This window comes from Nicrophorus vespilloides, unplaced genomic scaffold (genome assembly GCF_001412225.1).
Source record: "Nicrophorus vespilloides isolate i.1.1-1 unplaced genomic scaffold, Nicve_v1.0, whole genome shotgun sequence".
Classification (NCBI taxonomy): Eukaryota; Metazoa; Arthropoda; class Insecta; order Coleoptera; family Silphidae; genus Nicrophorus; species Nicrophorus vespilloides.
In genome coordinates, this window is record NW_017100105.1 from 455,452 (window position 1) to 468,012 (window position 12,561).

The 12,561-nt window shown below is 36.3% G+C and overlaps 3 protein-coding genes across 3 annotated transcripts in view; all 3 read right to left on the minus strand.

Moving 5' to 3' along the window:
* Nucleotides 1-2,578: 2,578 nt before the first annotated feature.
* LOC108568237 (UDP-glucuronosyltransferase 2B31) lies at nt 2,579-8,386 on the minus strand. Its single transcript, XM_017929200.1, has 10 exons — nt 8,109-8,386; nt 7,253-8,056; nt 6,982-7,201; nt 6,665-6,923; nt 5,690-5,766; nt 4,575-4,771; nt 4,232-4,482; nt 3,716-4,187; nt 3,147-3,366; nt 2,579-3,091 (listed from the first exon to the last, which is right to left on the minus strand). Exons 1-10 carry the CDS (start codon nt 8,347-8,349, stop codon nt 2,824-2,826), a joined length of 3,009 nt encoding a protein of 1,002 aa, XP_017784689.1. The 5' UTR covers nt 8,350-8,386; the 3' UTR covers nt 2,579-2,823.
* A 270-nt stretch (nt 8,387-8,656) lies between these two features.
* LOC108568240 (UDP-glucuronosyltransferase 2B2-like) lies at nt 8,657-10,345 on the minus strand. The gene is made up of 2 exons (XM_017929206.1): nt 10,062-10,345; nt 8,657-10,005 (listed from the first exon to the last, which is right to left on the minus strand). The coding sequence occupies exons 1-2, from the start codon at nt 10,294-10,296 to the stop codon at nt 8,693-8,695; spliced, it is 1,548 nt and encodes a 515-aa protein (XP_017784695.1). The 5' UTR covers nt 10,297-10,345; the 3' UTR covers nt 8,657-8,692.
* Nucleotides 10,346-11,191: 846 nt separating this feature from the next.
* The window catches only part of LOC108568239 (UDP-glucuronosyltransferase 2B13-like), a gene marked incomplete in the record, with an annotated part of 1,603 nt that continues 233 nt past the window's right edge, over nt 11,192-12,561 (minus strand). Inside the window, 1 exon segment of the mRNA XM_017929205.1 lies at nt 11,192-12,531. Coding sequence (XP_017784694.1) covers nt 11,219-12,531 — 1,313 coding nt within the window.

Sequence of the window (12,561 nt, forward strand, 5' to 3'; positions counted from 1 at the left end):
ATTCTTCTTTGCTAATGGTTAATTAAGAATAATTATAAAACATTAAATGTACAAGATCGTGACGCATTTAATTAGAATTATTTTCTTGATCGATACTAAATTGAAATATTATAGTTATTTATTAAATATATATAATAATTATCTTACAGAAATCTGGAAAACCATTACTGATAAATGAAATTTTACAGACCTAAAAGTCTTCTTCCAAAAATCTGCCAGTCATCTGTCATCAATCTGCTTCTGCCATTAAACAAAATAATTAAACGGTAAAAAGTTTAACAATTAATTTGACAAATATATTTGAGTATGAACAACAACATTTTTTTTTATTTTATGTATTTCTTGCAACATTTTAATTGAAAGAAAACTAATCGTCGATTCATAATCGAATATTGGAATATTTTATCAATAGTCTAATTTTACACCTTTTCATCAGTTCCTGGTTTTGACATATGTTGACAAATGTCATTGACAGCTGTCATTGATGTTGATAGAATATATTTCTTATTCTAATTTCAACGTTCACAATCATTGTTGTAATATTATATATTACATTTATTAAATTAATATGTTTTATTCAATATATTATTGAAAAAAATATGTAGAGGTAATTGAGTAAACATTTTTAAATATTGTAGTTATTATAGAATAATTAATAATAAATTATATTTTAATAAATTTTAGATGGTAAATAGAGAAAGATGTGCAAATAAATTATTTAGATCTTGTGTCAACAATCATTATAAATTTAGAAATGCAATTACAAAGTTTGTTAATTTTTTTCTTTATATACATAATCAATTTTGGTTTACTTATATATCTATGGAATTTTGTTTTTCGTTTTAGTAATGGTATTATTAATTAATTTCCCAGGATTTTTTGAAGTATACAGCCAGTCCAGTTTTGGTTTTATATTCGAGATAATCACATTGAGCTCCCTTTCCATTTGAAGATTGTTTCTATATTTAGATTTTAAAGCAGCTACAGCAGAATAACCAATTTAGAAAAGCGAAAAAGTGGGAAAATAGTATCCAAAACACTTCTGCTTTATTATGTAGAAACCAATTATGAAAATTATCTAAGATATTATACCTAGAGGTTATCGGTCCAAAAAGATATAGAAATATGTACCTCAGTTGGTACTATTGTAACTCATATTTTTATTTTTTACTGCTACAAAATTGGTAGTTCTGAAGAATTCCCTACTCTTTGAGCATCAGAGCTCAAACCTTCACGTTTTTGGTGTAGTTGAACCAGTGAATAGTCAGTGTCTCTAGTTAAAATATTAATTTCAAACAGCGATGGACGTGAATATTAAGGAAATTTTGAATAATTGCGTATACTATATGGATGGCACGAACATCACAACTGATGGAACTAAAATACATGATGCTCTGATGAAAGTAAAGCAGATTGCTTCACAATGTGAACAACTGGAAATCATTTGGCACGATGACGACAGTGACATTGATAAAGTAGAACATGTAAAAAAGATGTACGAATTTTCGATAGATTTGCACGTGCTACTACAAAGTAGAAGTCTTTTTGAGATTTGGAATAATCTTTCCCAGTTGGAGTTGAAACCAGAGAGCAAATGTTTACCCAAAGAAGTGTCCTGTAGAAAGAAAGTTTTACACGCGGATATTTCAGCGTTCTACAAAGAATTTGAGAAAGAAACCTGCAAGTATATTGAAACCTTCAATTGCGTCGACTTGCAGAAAGACACTAAGGCTTTCGAATTGTCTGTCGAAAACTTCAACAGCCACGCTGCACATTTAGTAGAAATGATGGATGATATGGATCAGAGGATGACATGTTTAATGCATCTCATTGATCCTACGTTCAGCAAGAGGTTGACCTGGGAGATTTGCTCTCTCACTGAAGCTAATTTGATCGCTAAACGCTCTGAGAGGATTGCTAAAAATCTATCAGATAAAAGTGGATTGTTTGAAATGATCCGATTGAATAGAAGAATGCACGTATTGTTGAAGGAATCTGAATTCATCAAGTTCACTGATATTGATTCAAGAAGGTACGACGTAATAAAAAACTTATACAAATTCAATTCGAAATACAAGCAAGATGAAAATAGTGATAAAATACGAGATTTAGTTAAGAATATGGAAGAGCTTAAGGTTGATATAAAAGAACATCGATATTGGAGCGTGAAAAGAGTCATTAAGAACGGTAAGGTATTAAAGGAGATCGCGAGGAATAAAGAATCCTACGACTTTACAAGCGAGGAATATGCGGTTATTATTACAAAGTCACAATATTTTTTTGAAGAAATTTCCAACGTGTTTGAAACGTTTTTGGACCGTTTCTATGAAAACCGATTATTACTCGCCGAAATCTGGAATGCCACTTAAACATTCATATTTCTATAATTGTAAATGATTTTAATAAATAGATGTAAATTTGCAATAATATATGTGTCCTCATTTCTTTATTTATTGAATTATTGAAGTTGTATGATTAAAATTTGTTTATTTCACAAGAAATACGAGCCTAAGGCTAATGACCTAAGTTGTCAAAGATGTAATGAGATTCAATTGATTTAAGAATATCACCAAAAGATGGAATAATTGTTTTATTTTTGTTCAAATTTGTAAATATTTTTTTCTAATTTCTTCACTTTTTATAATTTTGTGGCGTAACGTTACACTTGGTTGTAAATTCCAAGGGAAACGTCTCTAATTGCTACTGCTCTGTTATCAAGTTGCAATTCTTAATTGTTTATTAATTCCAAAACACATACACACACACAATCATTAATGGACAACTGAATATAACGGTTCTTTATCGGTGATTCATTCAAAAAAGTCAATCGACTTTAATCGATTTTATTTTCACCGACAGTTTCGTTATGCAAAGCGCAATTAACGTAACACACGTAATACTGATGACGGTGAGTAGTGTGATAACGTCTAGAAGATGATATTGATACCAAGGAAGATCCAAGCCAGCTGGTCTCAAATGAGGAGCGCCTTTTGTTCTTAACACGTGCTCAATCCAGAAGATAGCCTTTTTCATAGGTTTTAAAGGTTGATCCGACATCAGGGATGATCTGAATTTGGCGTTCTGTGTATACCTGTAAATTTAGATTATTACATTTGGTAATTTTGTTTATATAGTTTAAAACTTGCTTAGGGTTGTACAGGATTTCGCGAAGTGCTGAGAGTAAACCGATTGAGTTTATGGTGCCATAATCCAAGGCGATTCCGAAACCTTTGTTTTGGGCAGAAAGCATATTGGCTTTTTGATCTCCGAATACGGGAATTCCTATGATTGGAACACCGAAGTAGACTGCTTCAATGGTGCTGAATAATCCGCCGTGCGTGATGAACGCCTTCACGTGTTTATGAGCTAAAAATAAAAGTAGAAATACGAAGAAAATTGTCAATATTTTTAATATCAGGTTTTTACCAATCCAAAAACTGTACTATATGATTTTAGATACAATAATTACAAAGGATTTACTTTATATGCGACTCAGGCATTCTTAAAATAGTGATTTATGAAAAAGGTCGATTATAACATGAAAATAAACTAAATATTTTCCATCACTTTTTGATAAAATTTATATATAATTTAATATGTTGTTTTTGCATATTAAATAAAGACAATAACGTTTGAATTTTCAATAATTAAACATAACAATTATGTTTTTGTTATTTATTGTTTGTTTGAACAAACTCTAATAAGTATTTGTTACCTAAGACGTCTTGTTGTGGAATCCATTTGTAAATCTTAACATTTCCAGGGAGATTTTCCACTCGATCATCCTCGAATTTCCATAGAACTTTGCATTTAATCTGCGATAAGGCTTTCACAATTTCATCTAATTTGTTCTTGGGAAAATCTTTGCTTTGCAGCATCGAACCCATGCTAAAATAAATCACCCCTTCGGTAGACGAATCCAAGAAGACTTTCAGGTCTTCAGGTAAAGGTTTCCTTTGGGTTTTCACGTGAAATCCACCAATTTCAATGATGCTCGGCATCTTAGGTCTTGCAGAACTGAAACTGCTGTGCGAATTGAGTAGAAGAAGCGAGTTATTGTATAAAATATCGTAGAGATCTGGAGATTTCGGGAAGACCCTTTTGGTGAGGGCGTTCTGCCTGGGGATCTCGTGGAAATGGTATTTGTATTGGTGTAAAGGTAATGGATCAAATTTAAGAATCTTTCGCTGAAATTCAATTTATCGCTCAGGCCTAAATAGAATTCGGAAACGTAGGATAAGGGCGTCGGGTTACCCATCAGAGGATCGACGTAGCAGGTGGATGTTAACGAAGAATAAACGACGCACGGTGCGTCGAAATGATGACAGAAACCATGTAAACTGGGACTCAAGAAATTCTCTATTATGACCAAATCGAATCGCCGTTTGGACTTTAAGAATTCCTCGATTTTGGGCTCGGCGAAGATCCTCTCGTACAGGCCGTAGGTGACGTCCATCAAGAATCCGACGTTTTCGAATATGTCTTTACGAAAAATTTCAAATTTGTTGCCACATCGCCTATTTTAATAAACAGAATAATAATTGAAATTGTTAAGAATACAACTGGTTTCGAACCGTTGATTGGAAACATCGATGTAGTCTGTATCTTCGTATAATTAACCAAGTTTTCATTCTCCTCGTATGGTCCAATGACCGTGACTTCATGTCCTCTTCGTGCCAGCTCCTTCATCAGTTCGTTTGGAGGGTAGAAGTGGCTGTAGGAAGGCACCACAAAGACACCTAATATCCTGGCTCCTTGCGCACATTGTAGACTTAAAAATATAGTGAATAGCAGTAAAAACATCATTTCAATACTCGAGGTAACGTGTCTGTGGACTTCGAGGCGACTGACTCGAAAACGAGAGTTTCTTGACATTGTTCGTTGAGAGATAACAGCCAACGGTCAGAGAAAGTATTGTAAATTATATTTATCTGGAAACATGTGTTACGATTATTCTGAATTTATTGAATAAAAACAATAAGATGAAAAATTTGTTGTTGTTTACCAGTTAGTTATCAAAGAAATAAACGCGGAATCAATTAAGTGTGTTTAATGTATAAAACGTTCTGTAGTTATTTTTTAAATATATTTTAAAATCAGAACATTTCTCAGTTTTTTTTGTAAATATAATTCATAATAAATGAACTAAATTAATAAATCAATATTCATGTACTACATGATTTAAATATTCTTTCGTCAAAAATTTCGGAGAAAAAAAAACAATTTATTTATATTTCTGCTTTTTTTGCAAAAAATTGTTAAAATCAACCAGAAAACTATATTTTGCAATTCTTTTTTGAATATGTTTAAAAACTTAAGTGTCAAAGAAGAATTGATCAAAACCTTATATTAATTAAAAAATATTAATTTTCATAATAAATAGTGTACAATTTAAAAAAAAAACCATTTTATTTATATTAATTTAAGAAAAAATCTTAAACTTTATTCTTTAAATAACAATTCAAGAAAACAGAAGCATCCAACCTCACGTATAAATGTTTTTTTTTTAAGAATCAAATGTAGTATTTGTTTGACACGTAACAATACTGAACGCTGTCAGCAAATTTGTAAACATATAGTTTCATTTACAAGAACTTATTCCAAACAATATCAAAGTCGAGCCAGATTCTACTCTGGAGGAGTCTGCTACTTCGACTACAACAAAAAATCTTAGGTGGCAGAGCCGTACGAGATGCCAAGACGAATATCGCAATGATCGAACAAATGAGGTGACCACACCGCAAAATAGTTTTGGATGACCGTCGACTAAAAGTGCGCGAGTTAACAGACATGGTAGACATTTCAAAAACTGCTGTACATCGAATATTGACTGAAAGTTTGGAGATGAGGAAGCTGTGCAAAATGGGTGCCGCGTTTGGTCACAATCAAGACAATGCACCAGTTCACACATCTGTTAACGCGATGACCAAAATCAAATTGAACTACCCTCGCATGTACTTCCTTATGCAAAAGAAGAAAGAAATCTAATAAAATATATGTCGAAGAATACATTTTTTTAAATTTTGTATGATCTTAAATTCTATTCTATAACAAAGTTTGTTATAAATGTTTAGTGATTTTACGTAAATAAAATATAATAATCACATATATTAAATCAAAAATTATCTGTCTTAATAGAAACTTCTGATTCAAAAGTCGTAACCATTTATTTAACTTGAGTTTTTTTGCATAAATTCTTACCATTAAACATTACCATCATGCATAATTCAATAAATTATGTATTAAAAATAATATTACGTAATAAAAACTAATTTTATATAGTTTCTTATAAAAAATTGTGGTCTACGTCATATAAAAATGTAAATTATTACAGTTATTACAATTATTATAAGAAAATCATCGGTACACCACAAAGTTGCGGATAGGCATGGAATTCTAAATGAAAATAGTATAGTGAAGATTCCTAGAATTGTCAACCGCACGATAATAATAATAGGATGTTAATTCAAAACAACAGAAAAGTTATTTTAAAATTTAAATTTATATATTAAATTGTGTAATCACTAATAAGATACATATAAACAAAATATGTTTGTACAAATTATGCAATTCCTTGATCATAACATTTTATAATGAGAACAAACAGTACTTTAAAGTATATCTATATTTGTACAAATTTAAACTACGCGTTTCGTTAATCGACTTTAATTGATTTCTTTTTAAACGCGATTCTGTTTACGCAAAGCACAATCAACGAGACGCACGTAATACTGATTAAAGCGAGTAGAGCGATCACGTCCACCAGATGATACTGATACCATGGAAGATCCAAACCAGCGGGTCTCAAGTGCGGAGCGCCCTTTGTCCTCAGCACGTGCTCAATCCAAAAGATAGCTGTTTCCATCGGTTTTAAAGGTTGATCCAACATCAGAGATGATCTCAATTTTGCGTTCTGCATATACCTTTAATATAACAACACTATTAGATTTGGTTAATTTCTTTGTTTGGTTTGAAACTTGCTTGGGGTTTTTAAGGATTTTTTCGAGAGCCGCGAGTAGATCGATAGAGTTTATAGTGGCGTAATCCAGTGCGATTCCGAAGCCTTTTCTTTGGCAAGAAAGCATGTTGGCTCTTTGATCTCCGAAGACGGGAATTCCTATGATTGGAACACCGAAGTAGACTGCTTCAATGGTGCTGAATAATCCGCCGTGTGTGATGAACGCCTTCACGTTCGGATGAGCTGAAAATTAAAGAAATTTGTATTGATAATTGGAGAAATTGTAAATATTACCTAAGACGTCTTGCTGCGGAACCCATTTATAAGTCTTAACATTGCTCGGAAGATTGTCCATTTGATCATTCTCGAATTTCCACAGCACTTTGCATTTAATTTGAGATAACGCTTTCATAATTTCATCCCGTTTCTTTTCAGGAAAATCCTTGCTTTTCAGCACCGAACCCATGCTGAAATAAACTACTCCTTCGGTAGATGAATCAAGGAAGGTTTTTAAGTCTTTGGGCAGAGGATTTCTCTCGGTTTTTACGTGAAAACCACCGATTTCCACAATGCTGGGCATTTTAGGACTGGCGTATTGGAAGCTGATGTGGGAGTTGAGCAAAAGTAAAGAGTTGTTGTAGTTGATTTCGTTCAGATCTGGAGAGTTAGGTAGATATGTTTTCATGAGTTTGTCGTGTCTAGGAACAACTTCGTAATGGTACATGTAGAGAGAGTAAACGTAGTGGAGGGTGTTGAGGAATCTTTGTTGATAGTTCAGATGATCGGGGAAGGCCAGAGTGAACTCGGAAACGTAAGATAAAGGTGTTGGATTGGCTACAATATGATCTATATAAGCTATAGATGTGATCGAGGAGTAGGTGATGCAGTGCGCGTTGAAACGATGGCAGATTCCGCGCAAGCTTGGGCTGATGAAGTCCTCCATGATCACCAGGTCGAAAGATTCGTCGGAGTTGAGAAACTCCACAACTTTCGAATTCCTGAAGAACCTTTCTGTTATCGCAAAGCAGTAATCGATTATCAGCTGATTGTAGACTAACAAATCCTTTCGAAGAATTTCGAACAGAGTTTGACCATCCGCTGAAATTTAAATAATTATTTTAAAAGTGTCTCAAATATGTTGTAACTCCACCTTGCAGAGGAATATCCGATTCGATTTGTATTTTTCTGTAGTTGTTCAACTTTTCCTTTTCCTCGAATGGTCCGATGACGGTGACCTGATGGCCCCTGCGCGCCAACTCCTTCATCAACATGTTGGGAGGTTCATGGTGACTGTAGGAAGGTACGTGGAGGACGCCCAAAATCCGGGCCGATTCCACCGTCGGACCGAAGCAGGCCGTGACCGCGAACAGAAGTAACAATTTCGTTAGCATAGTTGAATCACGACTGGACGTGACATTCGTTTGCGAACCGAACTTAAGGCCTTATCGTTAATTCATGGCCTTGGATGCAATCGATCCTAACAGATTTCGCTGCTCCGTCACGCAATTGCAAAACAACATCAATAGAAAAAATCATAGTTCAAATAACAAACAATGATAATGGCCATTTATTTAACAAATTAATGCTTACATGAGTCAATGTCAGTGACAATTACTGAAATAATTAGATAAAGCTATAATATATATTATCTAACATTATAAATTAAAAATGATAATTGGATAATTAAATAATTGCAGCGAAAGGTTCTAAATCTAAATAATAATTAAGATTGGATCATTTACTTTTCTTTTTGATTATTTTACCAGCCCTCGTGTACCTGCAAATTCTCTTTAAGGCGTAGTAAATTGAAAGCGGGGTGAAGATGAAGACGAAGAGGTAAAAACCGATGACGTCGAGTAATAGAACTTGATGGAGTTTCAAGTGAATGGCAGGCGATTTGAGATGATCGGCTAATCCGTGTCTTCCGATGTACTCGATCCAGAACATCGCCGAATCTTTAGGTTTGATTGGTCTGTCGTGCATAATTCGCGAACGCATTTTGGCATTATCCGCGTATTTTGGATCGGCTAAAATTTGATTCAGTGCCTCGCCAAATGTGTCTTCGCTAAGAGTAGAATAGCTTGTCATTACTGCGAAACCGTTCTGCACGGCATGCTTCATGTTCATGGCTTGATCCCCGAAAACCGGAATTCCCAGCACCGGAACTCCATGGTAGATAGCCTCGATGGTGCTCAGCAAACCGCCGTGGCTAATGAACAGCTTCACATTCGGATGCGCCAGCACGTCCTGCTGTGGTAACCACTTTTTGATCAGAACGTTCGATGGTTTCCCTAGAAGATTTTCGTCCTCGAATTTCCACAGAACTTTCATTTTCAATTTCGAGAGAGCCTTCATAATGCCTTCTCGCTTATCCAACGGGAAACTCTTGCTCTTCAAATTGGAGCCCATGCTAAAGTAGATTGCACCGTCTTTGCCTGCCCCATCTAGAAAAGCTTTGATGTCTTCGGGAAGGCTCTTCGGCGGCTCAACGTGGAAACCGCCTATTTCGATCATATTCGGAACGTGCGGGTTGGGAGTGGTGATGCTGGGGTGCGAGTTGAGCAGAACGAGGGCTGTTTCGCGAATCAACTGTTTCAGAGGCGGAGCGTCAGGGAATGTCTCGTGCATCAATCGGTCGTGATCGGGAATGGCCTTGAGGTGCTTGAAGAGTTGTGTGTATACAACTATGGCGGTATTCTTCACACGTTGCCAGAAGTCCATGGGACCGGCATGTCCGATGATCATCTCGGGCATATAACTTGGGTTACTGGGATTACCCACCAGGTCGTTCGTCCAATGGTTGGTGCCCACCGCCGAGAAGATCACGCACGGCGCATTATAGTGATGACAAAATCCCTTATGAGCATCGTTCAAGAACTGTTCGATCACTATCAGATCGAATTCCTCCCCGGAAGAAAGAAGCTTCTTGGTGTTCGGATGCTCCAGCACTTCACGAGTAATCTGCATCCACATGCCATGTACTAATAAAGTGTTTGTCACCATCCACCGTGAGTTCGACTCGAATAAATTCACATTCTTAAACATTTCTACAATAAACGAATTAAAAAAGTAATAATTAAATTTTGAACGGTTTCCTTCTCACCCTGCAGGTTTTCATATGCCCCTTTCATGTGCACTACCCTCAAATTCTTCGCCGCATTTTTCTCCTCGAATGCGCTGATGAAAGTCACCTGGTGATTCCTCGCCGCCAGATCTCTCATCAGTTTGCTTCCCAACGAGTTGTGGCTGTACGAAGCGAACGGGAAAATCCCCAAGATCTTGAGACCATCTCCGCCAACCACCGCTAGAATCAGAAGAACTGCTTCCCAGAGACGCATCTTGTTTTTAAAAATCGGAGAAATTTAAGTACCAACCGCGCGCGCCGAACACCAGACCTCTAGTGATTCATAAGCAAGTCGCGTTTGCTCAAACGTTGATGAAATCATATAATTTTATCTTATTGAGATATCAAGAATTATGTAAAATTTTTAATTGTTGATGGTGCAGTGATCGAATCATCGATTTAAATTTAAATTTTTAAAATATCTAACAAAAACCAAGAATTTTTTACACACACAAAAAATACTTGGCAAACACTCGTTCATTTTTATATAAAATAAGATAGTTTTGTGTAGTAATCAGATAAACCGGTATTTACTTATTGCCAGATTGTGGCGAATGTAAATAAAAATAAAACATAAAAAAAATCAAATAAATGTTTGTTTCTAATTTGGGACAAGGCTTGATTTCAGCACCGAACCCTTGCTGAAATAAACTACTCATTCCGTTGATTAATTCATTTCATTTTTTAAAGAGTCTCAAATATATTATAAGAAATATAGAAGAAATTCTGTTTCGATTTGTATTGTCCTGTGGTTGATCATCTTTTCTTATTCCTCAAAGGGTTCAGTGGCAGTGACCTGCTGCCCTCCTTTATAAACATGTTAGGAAGTTCGTAGTGACTTTGAACGGCATGGATCATAACAGATTTTGCTGCTCCGACACGCAATTGCAAATTTATAAAACAACATCAATAGATAAGATCAAAGTTTAAATAACAAACGATTATAATGCCAATTATTTAACAAGTTATTGCTAACATGTGTCAATGTCAGAATATGAATAATTACTGAAATAATTAGAGAAGGCTAACATATTTAAGTAAACGTAGTGGAAGGTTATTAATTCATATTAAATATGTTTGGAGAGCAATTGTTTCTTTATTATTATTACTTATGTAAAATGTTTCATTTAATTCAATCATTTGTTTTTCTTTTTGTTTATTTTACCGGCTTTTTTGTACCTGCAGATTCTCTTTAAGGCGTAATAAATTGAAAGCGGAGAGATGATGAAGACGAAGACGTAAAAGGCGATGACGTCGAGCAAAAGAACTTGATGGAGTTGCAGGTGGATGGCAGGGGATTTTAGATGGTCGGCCGATCCGTGCCTACCGATGTACTCGATCCAGAACATCGCCGAGTCTTTGGGTTTGATTGGTCTATCGTGCATGATCCTCGAGCGCGTTTTCGCGTTCTCCGCGTACTTTGGATTGGATAAAACTTGATTTAGAGCCGCTCCAAGTGTTTCCTCGCTGAGACTTGAATAGCTTGTCATTACAGCAAATCCGTTTTGCACGGCAAGCTTCATGTTCATAGTTTGATCCCCGAAAACCGGAATTCCCAGCACCGGAACTCCATGGTAGATGGCCTCGATGGTGCTCAGCATACCGCCGTGGCTGATGAAAAGTTTAACATTTGGATGCGCCAGCACATCCTGCTGCGGTAACCACTTCTTGATCATAACGTTCGGTGGTTTCCCCGGAAGATTATCGTCCTCGAACTTCCACAGAACTTTCATCTTCAATTTTGAGAGAGCCTTCATAATACCTTCTCGCTTTTCTAACGGGAAATTCTTGCTGTTCAGATTGGAGCCCATGCTGAAGTAGATCACGCCCTCCTTGCCTGCTCCATCCAGATAAGCTTTGATGTCCTCGGGAAGGCTCTTCGGCGGCTCAACATGGAAACCGCCGACTTCGATCATATTCGGGACGTGCGGTTTGGGAGCGGCAATGCTAGGATGCGAATTGAGCAGGACAAGGGCGGTGTCACGCATCAACTCTTTCAGAGGCGGAGCGTCGGGGAATGTCTCGTGCATCAATCGGTCGTGATCGGGAATGGCCTTGAGGTGAGTGAATAGTTGCGTGTATGCGGCTATAGCGGTATTCTTCGCACGTTGCCAAAAGTCCATGGGACCAGCATGAGCAATGCTCATCTCCGGCATATAACTTGGGTTACTAGGATTTCCCACAAGGTCGTCGGTCCAGTAATTGCTGCCCACGGCCGAGAAAATCACGCACGGCGCCTTGTAATGATGACAGAAACCCTTGTGGGCATCGTTCACGAACTGCTCGATGACCACCAGATCAAATTCCTCCCCGGAAGAAAGAAGCTTCTTGGTGTTCGGATGCTCCAACGTCTCCCGAGTTAACTTCATCCCCATACTGTGCAGAAAGAAAGTGCTTATCACCGCCCACTGCGAGTTCGTCTCGAACAAATTCACGGTCTTCAACATTTCTGCAATAAACCAATCAAAATTTTATACTG

Excerpts from the sequence above, each read along its gene's own strand:
- LOC108568240 (XM_017929206.1), bottom strand. The coding sequence starts at position 10,296 with ATGCGTCTCTGGGAAGCAGTTCTTCTGATTCTAGCGGTGGTTGGCGGA. Across the intron at positions 10,006-10,061 it reads GGCATATGAAAACCTGCAGG|AAATGTTTAAGAATGTGAAT; the intron begins GTGAGAAGGAAA and ends CGTTTATTGTAG.
- LOC108568237 (XM_017929200.1), bottom strand. The coding sequence starts at position 8,349 with ATGCTAACGAAATTGTTACTTCTGTTCGCGGTCACGGCCTGCTTCGGT. Across the intron at positions 4,772-5,689 it reads GATATTCGTCTTGGCATCTC|TCTACAATGTGCGCAAGGAG; the intron begins GTACGGCTCTGC and ends TATATTTTTAAG. Across the intron at positions 4,483-4,574 it reads ATCGATGTTTCCAATCAACG|ACATATTCGAAAACGTCGGA; the intron begins GTTCGAAACCAG and ends TTTTTCGTAAAG.